Source organism: Mus pahari, chromosome 10 (assembly GCF_900095145.1).
Source record: "Mus pahari chromosome 10, PAHARI_EIJ_v1.1, whole genome shotgun sequence".
NCBI classification, from domain to species: domain Eukaryota; kingdom Metazoa; phylum Chordata; class Mammalia; order Rodentia; family Muridae; genus Mus; species Mus pahari.
In genome coordinates, this window is record NC_034599.1 from 57,743,432 (window position 1) to 57,764,066 (window position 20,635).

Below are 20,635 nucleotides of genomic sequence, written 5' to 3' on the forward strand. Positions count from 1 at the left end.
CTTTGTAGACCAGGCTGGCCTTGAACTCAGTAATCCGCCTGCCTCTGCCTCCCAAGTGCTGGGATTAAAGGCATGCAACACCACGCCCGGCCCAAGAGTCTACCTTTAAACAACAACAACAAAAACAACAAAAAACAGAGAAACTGGGTGAACTCCAGAGGATCCTCTCAGGAGAATCAGGACTCAAGGTTGGCTACAGAGTAAGTCTGAGGAGACCCTCAAAGAGAGGTGGTTCACACCTCTAGTCCCAGCACTCAGTAGGTAGAGGCAGGCAGATGTCCATCAGTTCAAGGCCAGTCTGGTCAATGTAGCAAGCCAGCCAAGGCTATATAGTGAGACCCTGTTTGAAAACAAGAGCAAAGCAGGAAGGGGAGGGGGCCTTTGGGAGATGGCTCAGTCTGTAAAGTGCCCTTCACATAAGCCTGGGGAGCTGCATCCAGATCTCCAGAACCCATGTAAAATCCAGGCCTGTAAACCCAGCGCTGGGGACAGGGAGAATCCTTGAAGCTCCTTGGCAGGATGGCCTAGCCAGAGTCAGGTTCAGTAAGAGACACTGGCTCACACAGCAAACATAAAGAGTGATCTAAGGAGGTCTCCTGCACACAAGCACGTGAACCTGCAGGCACTGGCACACACAGACAAGGAAGAAAGGAAGGGAGGAAATATTGGTCCCTGTGCGCCTCATTCTGATGCAGCTCAAGAGATGCTTATTGGCTGACGGGCACCTGAGAACTGCCTCTGGTTTATTGTCTAGCTGGGAAGAAGGAACCAGTTTGGCCAGCAGGGCCCATTAAGAATTATGACTTGCTTATTGTTTGGTGAGGGATCTTGTATCCAAGCCAATGAATAGTTAATTTAATGTCTAACCAGAAGGGTTTCCTGCATTGGGTGGAAAGTTAATTCCTAGGTCATCCATGCATTATGCATAGATTGGTTTGACCTGATTCTGCTGTTGGCACTGAAGCCCATCCCAGGATGATCAGGAGATGCAAAGGAGCACAGAAGACAGGAATGGAAGTAAATGACTCTGTTAAAGAGTGTTTCTCTCTTTTTTTTTAAAAAAAATATTATTATATCTAAGTACACTGTAGCTGTCTTCAGATGCACCAGAAGAGGATGTCAGATCTCATTATGGATGGTTGTGAACCACCATGTGGTTGCTGGGATTTGAACTCAGGATCTTCGGAAGAGCAGTCGGTGCTCTTAACCACTGAGCCATCTCTCCAGCCCAAGAGTGTTTCTCTTAAACTTCAGGCACAAAGAACCTCAAGACCAAAGGAGTTGGCTTTCTAGCAGGCTGATGATGCTATAGGGTAGACCCAAATTTACTGTGTGTCTCTTACTGAACTGCTCTAAGCTTGAAAGTATTCAATCTTTTTGTTTTTTGTTTTGTGTTTTTTCGAGAAAGGGTTTCTCTGTGTAGCCCTGGCTGTCCTGGAACTCACTCTGTAGATCAGGCTGACCTCGAACTCAGAAGTCCACCTGCCTCTGCCTTCCAAGTGCTGGGATGAAAGGCATGCGGCACCGCTGCCCAGCTGAGTTAGCCTTTTATCTGAGTGCAGTTTCTTAGTCCTGTCCAATGTCAACTGCAGCCAGTATTTCTTTATTTTAGGTTGTTTTGTTTTGCTGTAGACTTCAGCGTTGCTATACAGTAGCCAAGGATGACCTTGAACCCCACCCCATCCTCCTCCCTCCACTTTGTAGCAAGCTTTACAGTCCCATGTCACAGCATCTGCCTACTGCCACTATTCTCACCTTTTCCTAAATTTCATGGAATGGCTCAGGATTTTCTGTTGGTTCTTTTCTCTGTGTGACCCTTTTGAGATTCACCCATGCTCTTATCTGTTGGTTCTTTTCTCTATGTGACCCTTTTGAGAGTCACCCATGCTTGTATCTGTACCAGGGGCTCAGTTGCTCCTGTGAGGGAGCCGTCTCCAGTACTAGGATGCTCCACAGGAGTTTAATCCATGCAACTGCGCATGTTCTTAATTTTAGTTTAGAACTATTACAGTAAGGTTGCCAGGAACCTGTCCAGCACAAGCCTTCCTGTGGACAGATGCTGGATAAACACCTAGAGACAGGATGGCTGGGTTGTGTGCTAACACATATTTAACTTTCTAAGAAAAGTTTAACTGTTTTCCAAAATACCTGAACCAATTCAAGTTGTGCAATCTTGAAAACTTGAGCAGGGCAGAGGCGGTGCTTGCCTTTAATCCTAGCACTTAGGAGGTAGAGGCAGGCAAATAGATCTCTGTGAGTTCCAGGCCAGCCTAGCTAGACAGAGAAACCTGGTGTCGGAAAACAAAACAAAAAGAAAGAAAGAGAGAGAGAGAGAGAGAGAGAGAGAGAGAGAGAGAGAGAGAAAGGAGAAAAGCCTAATTTGAACTCTGCTCCGCCCTTGATAGCCCTTTAGGGTTCTTCTACAAATTATTTGATTGTTGGACACTGAAACTGAAACTCTGAGAATTGAGGCTATTTGCTCTTTCCGTGTGCAGGAATCATGTCCCCATAAAGTCACAAGCAAGGTCCTGAAATGGATGCCCCTCTGTGCCCAGAAGTTGACACTTTGTTTACCCTCCACAGCATACTTCCATGACATTTAAGAGCTAAAGGAGATGGTGTTCTTCAAGGGAGCTAGCAGGATGGGAAAGAGCAGGCCTGTGACTCCCATCAGATCTGGGCGGGGCTGTGCTCATCCAGGAAAGCCTGCTCCAGCAGCACGGACTCCTCTCCCCTTGGCAGCAGCTGGTCCTTCAGGCAGAAGGCAGATTTGTTGTTATTTAAGTAATTGGAGGATTAAATGGGTCACAGGCTCCCCCTCTATAGCCCACCCAAGGGTTATTAACTTCATGATCACATCTGGGTACCTCAGCCCCTCCCTTTGCAGCCCAGCAGCATTGCAAAGCCACAGAGAGGGGGAGAGATTGGGGTCAGAGCCGGGCAGCCACAGCAGCATCAATCTGCAAATCAGATTCCTGGGAATTAAGCCGAGGACCTGGTGTGGATGCTGTCACTGGCTGACCTTGAACATATTATTTCAGCTCAGGATGTTGGAGTTGTTTGTTCCCAAATCAGGACATCACCTGTTCTGGTTATGACATAGGCAAGATAAAAGAGATAAAAGAGATAAAAGAAAACAAGTCATGGAAAGAGGGCTGGGATAGAGCTGCCTACCTTCAGAGTCCTGAAACTGGGCAAAGTTTAATAGCACTTGGGGGGGGGGGGCGAGACAAAGACATCAAAAGTTTAAGGTTGGGGCTAGAGAGATGACTCAGAGGTTGAGAGCACTGACTGCTCTTCCAGAGGTCCAGAGTTCAATTCCCAGCAACTATCTGTAACAAGATCTGTCGCCCTCTTCTGGCATGCAGGCATATATGTAGACAGAATACTATACATAATAAATAAACACATCTTTTTAAAAAAATGTTTAAGGTCATCCTTAGTTATATAGTAAGTTTGAGGCTATACTGGTTTACATAAGATGCTATTTTTTTAAAAAAAAGAAAATAAAAAGAAAGGAAGGAAATAAGATAAAGAAAAATTTAAAAAAATGCATTGAAACAAATATAGCATTCAGTAATTATCATAGCAACAATCTCTTGCTGTGGCCTCTGGGCTGAAGAGAATGATTTTTGAGGCAGACAAACCCAGCCTCTCAGGGTCAAGTAGTCCATGCAGGTCTGACCAAAGCAAGGAAGAATAACTTTCATTTAAAAAAAAAAATTCAGAGTTCAATGCCCCTGTACCAGAGAAGGGGCCCCCAGAACAGGCTGATACACATAACCAGTCTGGGAGTGGGCACACAGCTCAGTTGGTAGAGTGGTACTGTACAAGCATGAAGACCCCAGTTTAGACCCCAGTCTTCACTTGAAAAGCCAGGTGTATGCAGCACAATTGTAACCCACAGAGACAGGCGGATCCCTGATTCGCGCTGGCCAGCCAGTCTAGCCAAATTGATAAGTTCCAGGCTCACTGAGACCCCTGTCGCCCAAAATAAGAGAAACAACCGAGGCAGACACCCAATGAAGACCTCTGGCTTCCACGTGCACCTGCCTGTATATGTACACAATCTCCAAGATCGAGTGCACACACACACACACCATACCACACGCACACATGTATGAATGCATGAACAAATACATACTCTCCAACAAAACCAGCCCAACAGAGCCAGATAGTCTGTAAGAGGCTCATGCATTTCTTTGTCCACTGTACTCTCAAAGCTATAGATGAAATAGCTCTCCCTTTGTTACAAATGAGTAAACTGAGTCTGGGAGGGGCTGAGCAATTTATCTGACCTCTGCCACCCTGGTCCCCAGACAGTGTGCCTTGCAGATACTTCTCATGTTTGGCTTCTGTTCTCTTTTTTCGTTGGGACATTGTCTCCTTGGGTTCTGGGTGCCACCTGCGTTCCTGCGGCTCAGTCAATCTGCCAGGCTCCTACCGACGGACATGTCGTCTGAGCTTCACACCCATGGGTCCAACAGCATCCTGAGCCAACCGGAGCTTCGTGTGTCCAAAGATGAAGTCTCATTTACCTGTACTTGCTCCACCCACTTGGATGCAGAGCCTGGTCATGTCTAAACTCCTCTCCCCTTACAACCATGCATCCAAAGAAGATAGCTCCCATACCACTGCGCATGTCCCATCCCACCCCGCTTTACTGATACAGTCCAGGACCCTCATTAGAACTTGGTACTCGGCCGGGCGTGGTGGCGCACGCCTTTAATCCCAGCACTCGGGAGGCAGAGGCAGGCAGATTTCTGAGTTCGAGGCCAGCCTGGTCTACAGAGTGAGTTCCAGGACAGCCAGGACTGTACAGAGAAACCCTGTTTTGAAAAACCAAAAAAAAAAAAAAAAAAAAAAAAAAAGAACTTGGTACTCAACAGGTTGCACCTCCTCCCATCTCTGGTTCTACCTCTTCTCACCCACCTGGGGATGAGCTGTGCCTGAAATGCACACATATGCCAGTCTCCTGCCAGGGCTGGTCCTGAGCTGCTTCCTGGGGTTCTCAGGGATGGGGAGGGGCTCTAGTCTAAACCCCTCTCTCCCCCATCTTAGCCTGTCACTCACTTCCTTGAGCAGTTCTCACATAACTTTCCATTCCTCCATACCAGCTAATCTCTGCACAGGGATGTGGGAAGAGGAGGGGTGGGTGTGTGGGGAATTCTGGCTGCTCCCTCTGCTTGGAGCTCTTTCCTGCCTCCAGTTCATATTTCTTTGTCAGGTAACCTTCCTGTGTCGCCTGTTTGGCCTTACTGCCTCTATGGCTACACAACCCTCAGAAACTTCCTCCATCACTATCAGTAGCTACAAACAGGAGCACTTCTGAACGGGGCTCATAGGTTCCTGCCCAGAACTTATGAGGTTCTTAACACAATCGAATGAGGAAGGGGTGTGTGTCTTTCCCCAATGCCAGGACTCTCCAACTAGGAGGGAATTCACTATACTCTTCACACATCAAAGCACAGTGGATAGTTTATCCAGCAGTCTTTAATCCGAGGAAGGAGGGCTCAAAGACCCCAGGTCTTCTGATGACCTCACAGCTTGGTCATTCTGGGTCCCCGGTTCACCTCCGTCTGTCCAGTACCTTTAAGCCCGGCTAGGCAAGGCATTTTTCCTGCAGAAATGCAGAGAACCCAGGAAAAACAAAAACAAACAACTACCCAGGCGCCAGGCGTCCCCACCAGAGTGCAGATCCAGCTAAGACCCAAGACCTTTGGGACATAAGTTAGGCCCCTCCTTCTCAAGCGGAACTCGCCCTCCAGCTTTCTCCCTCCACTTCCCCTCCCCCATTCCTCCTCCCCACACGCCGTCCTCCCCCTGCTCCTCTCCCGGCCTGCCCTAAGCCCCTCCCCATCCTCCTCCCTTCACCAGGTCTCCCCCTGCTCTTTCCTCCAGCTCCTCCCCTCCCCTCCCGCCCGCCCCGGGGCCCCGCGCTCGCTTCCCTCGCTCCCGCCCCGGGGCCGCGCTCTCTCCTCCCGCCCAGCCTTCCCCGCGTTGGGCGCCGAGGCTCCGCGCGGCCCGCGCAGCCTTCTCTCCTCCCGGAAGGCGAGGCCGAGCGTGGCGGCCATGGAGGCGGCGGCGCGGAGGCGGCAGCTCCCCGGAGCGGCGGGCGGTCCCGGTGTCGCGTTCGTGCAGGCCAGGTGCGAGCGGAGCGGGGACAGGGAGGCCGCGAGGGGCCCCAGAGTTTGAGAGACCTCGCCAGGGTTAGGGGAACCGCAGGGATAGGCTACTCGGGGGCCACCCCGGCCAGCTCGGCTGAGTCCCTGTGTTCCCTTCCAAGTTTTCAGGAACCTCCTGCTCTGGGCAAGACTGACTCTGCTCTGAATCCGGTGGCTCAGGGCCCAGGGAAAGTGGGCCGTTTACCGGGGACAGCGGGAAGTGGCACGCTCCCATCCTGAATTAGAGGACCCTTCTCTCAGAGGGGAGATGTTTGGGGTTTATCTGGCTCGACGGGGCAGAGCCAGAGGCACAAAATCCATCCTTTCATCTTTTCCTCCAGTCTGCCTCCATCCGCTTCACAGTCTGCATTCCCCGCCTGTCACACGTATTGATTAAGCACCTGTCATGTGCCTAGGGTTGTGCCAGCTGGCAAATAGGAAAGTCGGAGTTAAAGCAGGTGACAGCTAATCCTGGAGGGCTTTCTGGAGGAGTTGAGCAGTACAAGACTCTGCAGAGGACAGACACTTAACGGATATTAGGCTGGGCATGGTGGCTGTGCTTTTCACAGGAGGCAGAGGCAGGTTCCTAGGGGGATGTAGTTAGTCGGTAGTGACTGCATAGCATGCAGGAAGTCGTGGGTTCAATCCCCAGCCCACAGAAACTGGACATGGAAGAACGTGAGGAAAGACAAGGCGTGTACATACTGGTGTTGGACATGTCACAAATGTAAGAGAAAATGAATGACAGGGGTTGGACCAACTTCAAAGTGCCCCAAATGCCCCAGCGTAGGCCCAGAAGGCCCTGGAGTCTGAAGTTGGAGGAGGAACCTACTCTGGGTGAGGAGGCTGTTCACTTGGAGCAGGCCGAGTGACCTGGTAAAGATGTATACTCCATATGCCACAGGTACCAAAGAGCCGTGGAGAGATTTGAGCCCTTGTGTGCACCAGGTGCATTTTAGGAGGTCCCTGGTGTGATTTGGGATGGTGGGGGAAAGTTCTGGGAGACTAGGCTGAAGACAGCCTTTTCATACTTCCGTCTGGGGAGCGATTCTCTGAGCATGTGCTGTGCTGCCTCTGGTAACATTTCTACCTGGGGGTCATCCTATGAGCTCTCCGTGGCGTAGTAACACGGTAGCCATCTTAGTTTGTATATACACGCTATCAGGGCAGATTTGCCCTTAGGCACATTATTGAGCAGCTTCTTGTCACTTGAGGGTCCCAATACTCTAAGTATTACATCACTGTCTCTGACTGATAAGGAAGTAGGTTCAGTGTGTGGTAAGGCGTCTGTCCAGACTGAGGCTCAGGCTGTATAACACCCAAAAACCTTCCACAAGTTCAGCAGGCATTCCACAAGCTGCCCGTGGCACTAAGGGCGTCAAAATCCTCTTCCATATTTGTGGCTGTCACGGTTGTTCTACTTGTGATCTGTGCATTGATGCTACAGGGTTTACGTTATTTACGCTGTCTTTGCTTTTCTGTTCAGACAGGGACTCTATTACATAGTCCTGGCTGTCCTGGAACTCCATCTGTAGACCAGGCTGGCCTCAGACTAAGAGATCCACCAGACTCTGCCTTCCAAAGCGCCACCACAGCCGTCTCTGGGAGCTTTTCTCTTTTTCCTTGTTATTTGTCTGCATGTCTTCATTTTTGTTGAAATGTCCTGGTCTCATTATGTCGGGCATCTCAGTGGTTATAAGGAGCTGGAGCCCTTCTCCCTACTCCCCGTCCACAGGCTCTAGACAAGCCCTTTGCCTTTCTGCTCCCCCTAGGCTTGCAGATGCTGCCGCCTGGTCCTGGCTTCCCAGCTGTCCAGGTGTCAGTTTCCCCGTGTGGTACACTTGGGAAGCCGAGGAGGCGAGCAGGAGCGAAGGCCGGGCTTGCCTCAGGTTACCCGGGCCGGCATTGGCTTTCACCACTATCCTCGGTTCAGTCTGTCGCTCCTGATGGGGCTCAGCCTGGGAAGTTTGGAGTCAGGAACTTGGGACTGCTTGAGGTTCCTCATCTTCCGGTGTTGAGGGGAGGTACCTTTCCCCTGTGTGATCTGCCATCACTGTCAAAGCCCCCCAGAAGGAAACGGGTTCAGATGTTTGCCTGTCTTTTGTCTGTATTGCTGTAAAGGAAAGCTTTCATTAGGCTGAGGAAAAGCCAGCGTGCCAGGGAAAGCCCTGCAGTGCGGAGCGGGATTCTGAACATCCATGTGTGTGAGTCTGGAGTCCCGAGCTCGGCTCTTCCCCTCATCCTGTTGCTACCACTTTTCCCTACCTGCTAGGCCTAAGCTAGGCCACAGTAATGTTAGGGGTTCCCGTTTACTGAAGTGCTTCCTGGGATAGAGGGAGAAATTAAGGAAACTCTAGTGTGAACCAGTGATTTCTAGAGGTATGCACCAAGTGCCCCCATTTCCTCATGTGTGCTTTCAAAACCCCTTTATTTCTTTTTTTTTTTTTTTTCTTTTTCTTTTTCAAGACAGGGTTTCTCAGTGTAGTCTAGGCTGTCCTAGAACTCAACCTATAAACCAGGCTGGCTAAGAACTCAGAGATCCCCTGCCTCTGCCTCCTGAGTGCAGGGATTAGGGGTACACACCTCCTCCTGGCTCCTTAATTCTTTTTGTTTGTTTGTTTGTTTGTTTGTTTTTCTTTCTTTTTTTTTTAAAGTGTTCTCCCCATTTATCTGCACTTGCTTTTCTTTTTTTTTTTTTTTTTTTTTTTAAGGATTTATTTATTTATTATATGTAAGTACACTGTAGCTGTCTTCAGACACTCCAGAAGAGGGTGTCAGATCTTGTTACGGATGGTTATGAGCCACCATGTGGTTGCTGGGATTTGAACTCCGGACCTTCGGAAGAGCAGTCGGGTGCTCTTACCCACTGAGCCATCTCACCAGCCCTGTTTGTTTGTTTTTCAAGACAGGGTTTCTCTGTGTAGCCCTGGCCGTCCTGCAACTCACTCTGTAGACCAGGCTGGCCTTGAACTCAGAAATCCAACTGGCTCTGCCTCCCAAGTGCTGGATTAAAGGCATGTGCCACCACTGCCCGGTCCCTTAATTCTTTATACCAGACATCCCAGCTCTGTCTGAGTTGAGGGCTTCAGAATGAAACACAGGACACCCTCCTACCCCTGCACACTCTTCACCACTTACGGCCTGTTTCAGGCCTGCTCTGAAAGTCATAAAGAGGAAAGGACCAACAGGGACTCTTCTGGGGCGCTGTCACCACACTCTGAGCAGTCTGCATTGTTAACCTGAATATCTGCCCTGTCTTAGGCCTGGCCAGCTCTACTGTTTAGTCTCTGATAGGCCTGGGATTGCTGCAGTGCTTTCTCCCCCAGGCCTTTTCCTGCAGCTCACATGCAGCTCTTCTGGTTCAAAGTGCCAGTCCCTCCTTAAAGCACCCTTCCTTTTTGTAGGTTCCGCATATTGTTCCTGGCTACACTGATCCTTTTCTAGATTGAACTCAAACGCCAGCCGGCTTATTATAGTGATCAGAACAGTAAGCTGTTAGAGCACAGAGACCCAGGCTTGAGTTCTGTGCTATCCAGGAACTTCTGCATTTCCGTGGCAGTTAGGGTGAACTCAGCACTGCCCACTCCATTCCCCAACCCCAGCAAAAGGTGCCAGTATAAAGGCCCTGAGGCAGCCTGCCACGTGACACACATGCGTGTGTGTACACACACACACACACACACAGAGACAACACACCCCTCTTCTTTGAGGCCACTTCTCTTTCTCTTGGCTGTCTTTGGAGGGTGGAACTTTCACCACAGGCAACCTTGGGGCTTGCATCCTAGAGAGCCAGCACCAGAAGGCGCTCTTTCCCCAATTTGCCAAGCCCTCCCCGTGTCTGACACTACCTCTGGGGAAAGAAGCAAGAGTTGGGAAAGAGGTAATAAAAGTAGTCATAGCAGCTCCTTACAACGCAGCAGGCGACAGTGGCTGGACTCTGACCTCAGCCTCAGCATCTTTGTCTAAAAGCAGTAGGGAACAGCCCTGCCTCTGATGCCACTGCCTGGGGTTGACTGAGATGCTGCGGGTAAAGGTTGTAACGTCTTGTACAGTTGGTGCTCGGTGTGTGGTGCGGGGACAGGAGGCTATGCCGATTGCAGAAAGCCTACTCTACCTGCTTTGCCTTATGCAGGACCACGGATTCCCCAGAGGCCTGCCTCCCTCTTCCTGGGTGGCTTGGTCCATCTATTTATCTTTGGGACTAGGGGGAGCTAATTAGCTGAGTTCAGCAAATATAGGACAATCACAACAACACCTACAGAGGACCACGTGCCCATAGGGGAGGGATACGGAACTGGCCCCAGTGATGGTTTTAAGTCAGCCCAAGCCAGGGACAGAGCTATCTCTGGAGGTCAGGGATCTGCGTCACCCATGCCTCTCCTGGCCATGCACACAGAATAGTAAGACTGTCCCTGTCATCTTAGGAACTATTAGTGTTTTGTTTCTGGATAGTAAGCTTGCTGTAAGAGAGATAAATGAGGGAGGTTGGAGAGTTGGGGGAACCTTAATGATTTCTCCTTTGGGCTTGCCCATATGACTCTGTGGGTTAAGGTACCCACTAAGCCTGAAGATCTGAGTTTGAAAAAGAGAGCAGCCTTGAACAAAGTCTGTCAGCCTCCATATGCGTGCATGCTCATACACTCATATACCCGTTTACATTTTTTTTAAGGCCGCCCTCCTGAGGGCCTAGCTGGAAGAGCACAACACAGGTTTCATGCTGCTGTAACAGGTTTGAGTTACTGAAGAATGCCTGTCCCTGTAGGGCTGGCGTGGTTTGGAAAAGCTTTCTCAGAGAAGCCTTCCCATAGGAAGGGGGGATGCCTGTGAACTTCAAGGCATCTGTGACTAGCAGGGGACCAAGTGCTTTGAGAGGGGGACAGGCTGGGTACTCTCTTCACCCCGTGTTTCTTACACCATGGTGTCCTTGCTGGCCTCTTTCCCAGGCTCTGATACGCACCGGTAACATTCCAGCCTCCCCCAGAACCTCTGAACAGTTGAGGAGGAGGTGGAGGAAGGCTGTGGTCCCAGCGCAGTCCCCACTGTTCTGTGACTGTCCCCATGGACCGGTCACCGTGGACACACTGGGATGGAGATTAGAAGCCTATTCACTTAGGCCAGACACTTACTCTACTGGATGCTTTCCCTCCACTTATAAAACTAGGGTAACGGTCAACTCTCAGGAGTTCCTGTATGGTTAAAGGAATGGCTGGCGTGAGGAGATGGGGTGTAGCTCCACGGCGGGATACAGGCTTAACATGTCAAGGCCCCGGGTTCTGTTCCCAGCATCACACATGCACTCTGTGCGAGCATGCGCATACACACACACACACACACACATCCATCAACTCAGGACTGGAGAGGTGGCTTAGTGGTTTTACGTGTGTACTGCTGAGTACCGCAGAGGACCAGGGTTCAGTTCCTAGCACCCATGTCAGGCAGCTCACAACCACGTGTAACACCAGGCATCCATGTGCATGTAACTACAGGAAAGCGCTCATGCAATCAGACACCTGCTCATGGTGCCTGGAGGCTAGTGGGTACTTCATGCTGGGGTCTGCCATCATACTTGATGCCACTCATTTCTTTTTTTTTTTAAAGACTATTCATTTATTTTATATATGTGAGTACACTGTAGCTGTCTTCAGACACACCAGAAGAGGGCATCAGATCCCATTCCAGATGTTTGTGAGCTACCATCTTGTTGCTGGGAATTGAACTCAGGACCTCTGAAAGAGCCATCAGTGCTCTTAACCGCTGAGCCATCTCTCCAGACCACCCTATTCGTCTTTCATGTCTTGCTTTGTTCCCGCCATCGTTCTGTAATGGAGGCTTGACAGTGACTTCACCCTGGGCCAGCTTCTTCCTGAGTCACAGGGGACTTGGGTCAACTGAAACCCACCACTGTCCTCTTGGCAACACCCAGTTCCCATCTAGATAGCATGCATGTTCTGTCTTCAAGTGCCTAGACCTCTGTCTTTCCCTAAGGCTGATGGCAAAGCAGGAGGAGAGCCGGCTGACCCTGTCTCTCATTCTTCACCAGGCATGGCTCTGTGAAGGCCGAGGACAAAGACCGCACTGCCCCCTTCCACTTTGACCTCTGGTTCTACTTCACACTGCAGAACTGGGTTCTGGACTTTGGCCGCCCCATTGCCATGGTAAGTGTGAGGCTGGGTCCCGCTGAGTCCCACTGAGCAGCCCCCTGGACATCACTTCTGTAGCAAATTCAGAAGCTTTTATATTCTGTAGCTGTGTGACTGGCCAGCCAAGTGAGTGAGAGGGCCTGGGTGGGGCCCAGTTGTCATCCTGTTTATCTTGTAGCTCACCTTGAAGTAGTCAGACCAGGTTTAACCAAATCACTGAGCCAGACAGAAGGTTTGGGGACGGGAACAGAGTGTATCTGTCCTCCCTAATTGTCCTCTGGAGGGGAAGCCCGTTAGCTGGTTTTGCATATTATAACTGACCAAATTTGTAATAATTAAAATAAAGTCACTAGCAAGTAGTGAGAGTAGAAGTCCCAAAATAAGGAAGTGTTAGACCTTCTTGGTCCCATCCCTGTCCCGCCTCTGAGGGGCTGGGGCATACCCTTCCATTCCTTTCTCTGGTTATGTAAACATATATAGAAATGTCTTTTTTTTTTCCCCAACCAAAGGAAAATTTGTTTTATACCCTATATTCTGCACCTTGATTGCTCTACATTAGGATATATCTTTATAGCAATATATGCAAATGGCTGTTTCTGTTACTGACGCTTAACCTTCCACACTAAACATGTACTTTGGTGGCCTGTCTGAGTTACATGGTCTTCAGAGAGGCCCTGTCTTAAGACAAAACAAACCTAGCTGCTAGGCACTTCCAGCAAAGGGGCAGGTTACAAAATTAACATACCCAAATCAGTAACCTTCCTCTATACCAGACAGGTACAGACTGAGAAAGAAATCAGAAAGGCAGTCCCGTTCACAATAGCCTGGAAAACAAAACAGAAAATGCCTTGAAATAAACCTAACCACGGAGCAAAAGACCCACACGGACCTGGACAGCAGAAGGTTCAGCAGGCATTTGACGCTCCCGGCAGTCAGTGGAATAAAACAGATAGGACTATGATATAGTGTAGTTTTGGTTTAAAAAAAGACCAAAGGAAAAAGAAAGGTTTTCAAATTAGGAAGGATTTTAGATTGTAAATGTGTTTTGTTCTTAGATGAAAGATTAAATAAAACATAAAAGTTTAAAAAATAGCTGGGTGTGGTGGCGCACGCCATTAATCCCAGCACTTGGGAGGCAGAGGCAGGCAGATTTCTGAGTTCGAGGCCAGCCTGGTCTACAGAGTGAGTTCCAGGACAGCCAGGGCTACACAAAGAAACCCTGTCTTGAAAAAAACCAAAAAAATAAAAAAATAAAAATAAAAATTTTAAAAATAAAAACTGGGGGTGGGGGAGTGCTATCACGTAGGAGGCCTGGATATCTGTGTATCGTATATGACTGGGACAGTCCACTTATTGACTGGGGGACTCAGTTTCTCTCTGGGAGTCCTTTAGGCCTGGGGTTCCAAGAGAACACAGGAAGCGAAGCGCTCAGTGTCTGTGAGGGGCTGGTGTCCAGTGGCCTGCAGGCCTTCCTGTGAGTGATGCTCTCTTCCCCAGCTGGTATTCCCGATCCAGTGGTTTCCTCTCAACAAGCCAAGTGTCGGGGACTACTTCCACATGACCTACAACATCATCACACCCTTCCTGCTGCTAAAGGTACAGACTGGCCTGTCTCCCTCTCTTCCTCTCCCTCACACATGCACGTGTCATGAGTTAGGTTCAATGGGTCAGGGGCTTGCTGCCAAGCCTGACAGCCTGACTTTCCTCCCCACATGACATAAACGAGAAACAATGCCCACAGACTGCCCTTTGACCTTTACATGTGTACCCACATACATACACACAAGAAATAGGTAAATGTTTCTTTAAAAATTAAAAAAATGAGAGCTGGAAAGATGGCTCATCTGTTAAGAGTGCTGACTGCCCTTCCAGAGGTCCTGAGTTCAATTCCCAGCAACCACATGGTGGCTCACAACCATCTGTAATGAGATCTGATGCCCTCTTCTGGAGTGTCTGAAGACAGCTACAGTGTACTCATATACATAAAATAAGTAAATCTTTACAAAAAATTAAAAATGGAAGACATTTCAAATCTCTAACAGTAGGAGAGGCACAGCCTCAAGATTCAGTTTCTGTGGTTTTTAGAACTTCCACGCTCATTTCATACACCCTGACATTTTCTGTTTGCTAGGGCCTGCTACTCAAAACTCAGATCAGTGTATCATGCTAGCCCACCTAAGGCGCACACAGGACACACTGAGGTAGTGGAAGGACCAGGCCTTGTCAGGACACCTAACTCTTCCACCCCATGTTCCCGGGTTTGTGTTTGGCAAACCCTGCTGGGTTTACACCCCACCGTGATCAGGACCTGGGCTGCCCCACTAAGGAACCCACGTGTTCCAGAGGGACTTTCTATCCCGTTTTTCTGAGGGAAGGGAGGCAGAGGTTATCACATCGTAATTGAGGCAGGGGCATGCATGCCATGGCCCTCATTCTTCACCTCAGCTTATCGAGCGGTCCCCCCGAACGCTGCCGCGGTCTATAGTCTATGTCAGTATCATCACTTTCATCATGGGAGCCAGCATCCACCTGGTGGGAGACTCAGTCAACCATCGCCTGCTCTTCAGTGGGTACCAGCACCACCTGTCCGTCAGAGAGAACCCTATCATCAAGAACCTCAAGCCGGAGACTCTGGTGAGGCTGCCTCCCTGCCAGTCATCATGACGCTGGGGCTGACCACAAATTGTTTAAGTCGGCAAGGATGACCTCGAACTCCTGATCCCCCTGTCTGCCGCCTGGTGTGCTAGAATTACAAGCATGCGCCTAAGTGAGGGAAGGCACTGTTGTCTACCGCCACCCAAACTAGTATGCTGCTAATTGCAAAGGGACACGGTGTCTGATTGGCTGTGGGATGCACATTTATAACCCCAGGACTCAGGAGACAAAGAGAAGGGGGTTGCTACAAGTTCAAGACTGACCTGGTTTATATAGCAAGACCTTGTCTCAAAACAAAACAAAACAAAACAAAAATGTGGCACAGTAACTGGCTCCACATGGCCCCTCTGGTACCCTAGGGAGGGAATGAGAATGGTGGGGGGGGTGGGTAGAGAGGGGCAGGATGGGTGGGTCCCAGCCCCCCTCACTCTGCCACCCCTGTGCCTTCTCAGATTGACTCCTTTGAGCTGTTGTACTACTATGACGAGTACCTGGGCCACTGCATGTGGTGAGTGACGGGCTGACTGCTCTAGGTTCCATCCAGGGTCCAGGCACCAAGAAATACTGGACAAGGCTCCCTGGATCCCAGGCCTCCAGCTATTGACTGGAGCATCTGGGATGGCATTCTCTGCTCAGTGAAGATGTTATGAGTGGGACCCCTGGTCAGCATGCTGGGAAGACCCAGATACTTTCCTCTAGAGACCTCTAGTGCCTCCTTCTTACTTGAAGTTCCCACAGCGGCCACTAGAGGGCAGCAAGCAGATGCTTGTCCTCATGAGCCTGGGGTTGGGGAGGGTGGAGCCTAGCCCTGATAAAAAAACACACAGAGAGTTGTGGATCTGATGGAGACAGTTGTGGGTGTGGAAAGCTGAGAAGAGCCAGCAGGGCCAGGTCTGGGTGGTACAGATTGTATTCCCCATCTTAGAACGTTCTCCCAGGGAAATCTTTCTACCATCGCCACTACTGCCGCTCTCAGGAAAATCTCAGGCATGAGGTCAGAGTCAGAGACTCAGGGCTCAAGTAAAGGGTTTCCTCCTCCTCCCTTCATCCTACACAAGATGAACTAAAGCCAGAGGAAAGAGGCGAGAGCAGTGGTTAGCTAGGAGGTGCCGGGCTAGCACTGTGAGGTGCTTCCCTCGTCACGTGCCCAGCACTGGTGTCTGTGGGTCTGTCTGTAGTGTCTTGGTTCAGAAGGGCCTCTCTTGCCAGCTCTCCCTGACCTTGACAGATGAGTCTTCCTTTGGAAGTGGGGAGAGGAGGAATGAGCTGGGAACTCAGGAGAGGTTAGGGGAGTGGACTGAGTACTGAGGGTCGGGGTGTCACATGACAGAAAAGGGTTGCATGTGAGCAGGAGTTATGAGCAAGTGTGCCTGTGTGTGTGTGTTGGAAGGAGAAAGGGCGCCCCCCTGTGGCGGGGGGAAGCCATACTCTTGGATGAGGTAGAGAGTGGGCTGAGGATGAGTGAGGGCCTTCACAGTTCTCCTTGGTCCCCCAGCACTGTGTTCTCTCAGGCCTCAGCCCTGCTGGGCAGCCAGTTTCCAGGCTAGTGTGCCACTGGACTTGCTGGTATTTGAGGGACGTGGGTGGGACACAGAGCCCCTCATCCCCTCATCTCCATGTGGAACGAAGGGCAGGGCAGGCACCACGTCCAGAGAGGGAAGCCAGGCAGGAGGTGGTTACCAAGGCGCCCACTCCTTCACCTTAGTTTTAACACTGGAGCCTTTGCATGAGAGTTACCTTTTAGTTTCTGTTCCTCCCACCTTGACTCTCAGGGTAGAAAAGGCTGGAGGTAGAGCATTGTGCATGACATGCCAACACGGTGACATACTAGGACCAGTGGGAAGGTGGCGGGCATGGCCCCGGCCAGGCCTGTGAAGCTGTTGCCTCTCTGTCACAGGTACATCCCCTTTTTCCTCATCCTCTTCATGTACTTCAGTGGCTGTTTCACCACCTGCAAGGCTGAGAGCCACATGCCAGGACCTGCCCTGCTCCTGGTGGTGCCCAGTGGTCTGTACTACTGGTGAGTGGACATTGGCACATGGGGAGGACAAAGGGCACAGGCACTGACTGAGCCACCAAGTAAAAACCCACACATAGCCAGGCAGTGGTGGCGCACGCCTTTCACCCCAGCACTTGGGAGGCAGAGGCAGGCAGATTTCTGAGTTCAAGGCCAGCCTGGTCTACAGAGTGAGTTCCAGGACAACCAGGGCTACACAGAGAAACCCTGTCTCAAAAAAAAACAAAAAACAAAAACAAAAACAAAAAGAGACAGACAGACAGACAGACACACAGCCCTTGCTAGACACCTTGAGAGGATGTTTATGTTGTTACCCTCATAAGGGAGAAAACAGTCTGAAGTTGTCATTCAAAGTTGTTGCATGATGTCCCCAAGGTCCCAGGCCTCGGTTGTAAAGCTGGAGTTCCTTAAGTGAACAGGCCGGCATTGGGGTGCCCTAGAGGCAGACAGGTAGGAAAGCTTGTAGAATCCACCAAGTGCCTCTGAGTGCTCTGTATGCGGGTTGCAACAACTCCAGGAGATGACAGTGGTCCAGTCTTCAAGGGGACAGTAATGACAATAGTCTCCATGGATTGGGATGGAATCCCCAAACTCAGTTGTCTCCAGAAACCAAGCTGGCAGGAGATGAGGCCCCAGGGAGTATGAGAACTGAGACCATGTGTTGCACAGTGTTCTCTGCCAAGAGTGCATTCTCGTGCTCCTCCAGAGCCAGTTTTTATCATGTGGAAGTGTCCTAATGTGGTAAGAAAAGCCAGAGAGATGGCTCAGCAGTTAAGAGCACTGACTGCTCTTCCAGAGGTCCTGAGTTCAAATCCCAGCAACCACATGGTGGCTCACAGCTATCTGTAATGGGATCTGATGCCCTCTTCTGGTGTATCTGAAGACAGTGACAGTGAATTCACATATATAAAATATATATATATATATATATATATATATATATATATATATATATATTTATATTATACACATATATAAACATATATAAAATAAATAAATAAATCTTTAAAAAAAAAAAGAAAAGAAAAAGAGAAGCCAGAAACCAAAGCCCAGATATCCTGTGACTCTCAGTACATAGCCTTGGAATTTGCTGTGTAGCAGCAGCCAGAGACCTACCTGTCTGCCTCTGCACCCTGGGCACAGTGTAAACCCATGAGCCACCATACCCAGCTGAGTATTATTATTATCTTTATTATTGTTATGAAACATGTTTGCAGCACTGTGTATAGGTCTGGCTATCCTGGAACTCACTCTGTAGGTCAGGCTGTCCTCGAAGTCTCCAGTGTTGGGATTAAAGTCTTGCACCCTCTCACCTAGCTGACCAGCAGAGTATGATTAAACCACTTAAAGTCAAAGCAGTATGACGCCCCTGGGCATACTCAGTCCACTCACTAGGTGAGATGTTCCCATTGACTGGGAGGGCAGCCTAGGACTTGGTCCAGGAGGATGCTAGGGATGGTGTTGCCATGGCACCCACTTCACCTCCACCCCTGTTCTCTTCCTCCAGGTACCTGGTCACCGAAGGCCAGATCTTCATCCTCTTCATCTTCACCTTCTTCGCCATGCTGGCTCTAGTCTTGCACCAGAAGCGCAGGAGCCTCTTCCTGGACAGCAATGGCCTCTTCCTCTTGTATTCCTTCGCACTCACCCTCTCACTGGTGGCTCTGTGGGTGGCTTGGCTGTGGAATGACCCTGTACTCAGAAAGAAGTACCCTGGTGTCATCTATGTTCCTGAGCCCTGGGCCTTCTACACGCTCCACATTAGCAGTTAACAGTGAGGCTTACTGGGGGCACGAGGCCATGGTGTTTGTACATGTGTACATACATGCACCGTGGTAATGTGAACTATGCACTGGGGGCAGGGATGGGCAGAGTGTGTTGTTGAGAGACTCAACTGTTCTGGTCAGGTTCTGGGTTTGTTTTTTTTCTTTCCTCCCCCTCCCCCCTTGGACTTAAGATGGAATTTAGTTTGGGGAAGTATATGAAGGCCAAGATCCTGGCCCCTGCCCTCCCTGTATTTCACTACTATTAGAGTGCCTGAATAACACCCCTCTCTCTCAGGACTGGGATGGCCTTATGGAGATGACATCTGGTGACATGCAGATGAGGGCTGCACAGGGCAGAAGCAGGAGACTCTGCTACCTGTCCCTGGGCCCTAGGTTTCTGGGTCACAACTTCTTTTGTGCTTTAAACAGAGCAATTCCATCTCTGGGCTTCATTTGCTCTGGAGGGCTCCATAGTTTATGTGGCTTTGCGGACTGGTTACTGATTCCCTTGGGGTGGCAGCAGCAAGGAAGAGTGGTTCTTTTACTGTGCCCCCGCCCCCACCCTCAGCCTAGGGATGTGTTTCTCCCAGCCTCTTGTCCAACTTCATACCCCATTCATATGCTGTTGAGAACCTAGGCTCCAGGGAGCCAGAGGCCCCACTCCCAGTCACTCAGCTAAGTTCTTGAAGCTGGCCTGGGTCCTGAGCTACGTGGAGGGCAGAGTTCTCAAGCCCTTGTTTTATAGATTCCCCGAGAGCCGTTGGAAGGGTCTGAGACAGCACATCTCAGCCTGAATCTCTCGCCACCTGCCTGGTGCCTTCGTTCCCAGCATGGTGGCTCCTGCCTCTCCTCAGCCCACCTCCTCCCAGACCTCAGATATAGGTCTCCTTGGCACAAGGCGCCACACCTCATTTGGCAGCCAGCACTGACTGACCTGTGCTGTGAGTCTTAGGGACGCTCCATGCATGGCCCTGCCTCTTTTCTGCTGCTCTCAGGGACTGTGCCTCAGTGTCCCCTTGTGGTCTTTCTGTGGGCTAGCCCATGCTGGGGTGGGGGGTGGGGATGGGGTGAGAGGCTTGAATAAAGGCTGTTTTGAAGCCCAGCCTGGGCGGTGGCTGTTTCTAGCTTTGGGAGTGTGGTGGGCATTCTGGACTGAGGGAGAGACTTGTTGGTCTGGGGTCCTAGGGTGTGAGGCATTCTTTTAGGGCAGACCCGAGGGACTTCTGCCCCACCCCCACCCCACCCCGACTCAATACTGTGTTCCTTGGAGGTCCTATGCCAGTGACGAGAAATGGAGAACCTCTAGGCCCGTCGCTGAGCGTGTCCCACAAGTTGTCCCAGTGCTGGGAGACAATGAGAAGCTAGAGGATATTCATGGGAAGTGGCCCAGAGCTTTCAGCAAGTAGGCTGGCCACACCTTCCTAGACAAGGATGTGGGTAACATTGCCAGAAGGCACAGTGGGGAGCAAGGCTCCCACCATGTCTGTCCCCTCAGCCACCCAGCACATGCCCTGCCTACTTCCAGGACACCACCATTTCAGAACTAGCATCAGAAGGTCTACACAGCTATCTCCTAAGTAGGGACAGACCTAGTTTGTGGAGCCTGAAGACTTATCTAGGAACACAGTTCCATAAGAAAGCGGCAAAGGGAAGAACGTGGCTTTGGGGTGAGAGCAGGATTTAGGGAGACAGGGCTGGGGCCAGGAACTTAGTGTCCCTGCAGTCCAGGCTGACTCTGTTCTGTTTTTTTTGTGTGTGTGGTTTTTCGAGACAGGGTTTCTCTGTGTAGCCCTGGCTGTCCTGGAACTCACTTTGTAGACCAGGCTGGCCTTGAACTCAGAAATCCGCCTGTCTCTGCCTCCCGAGTGCTGGTATTAAAGGCATGCACCACCA

General features: G+C 50.4%; 1 protein-coding gene across 1 annotated transcript; it reads left to right on the plus strand.

The window, feature by feature from the left end:
- The first annotated feature begins 5,992 nt into the window (after nt 1–5,992).
- Nucleotides 5,993–19,837, plus strand: Cln6 (CLN6 transmembrane ER protein). The gene is made up of 7 exons (XM_021207076.1): nt 5,993–6,146; nt 12,205–12,319; nt 13,802–13,900; nt 14,750–14,938; nt 15,412–15,467; nt 16,857–16,979; nt 18,484–19,837. Exons 1-7 carry the CDS (start codon nt 6,073–6,075, stop codon nt 18,746–18,748), a joined length of 921 nt encoding a protein of 306 aa, XP_021062735.1. The 5' UTR covers nt 5,993–6,072; the 3' UTR covers nt 18,749–19,837.
- The last annotated feature ends 798 nt before the right edge of the window (nt 19,838–20,635 follow it).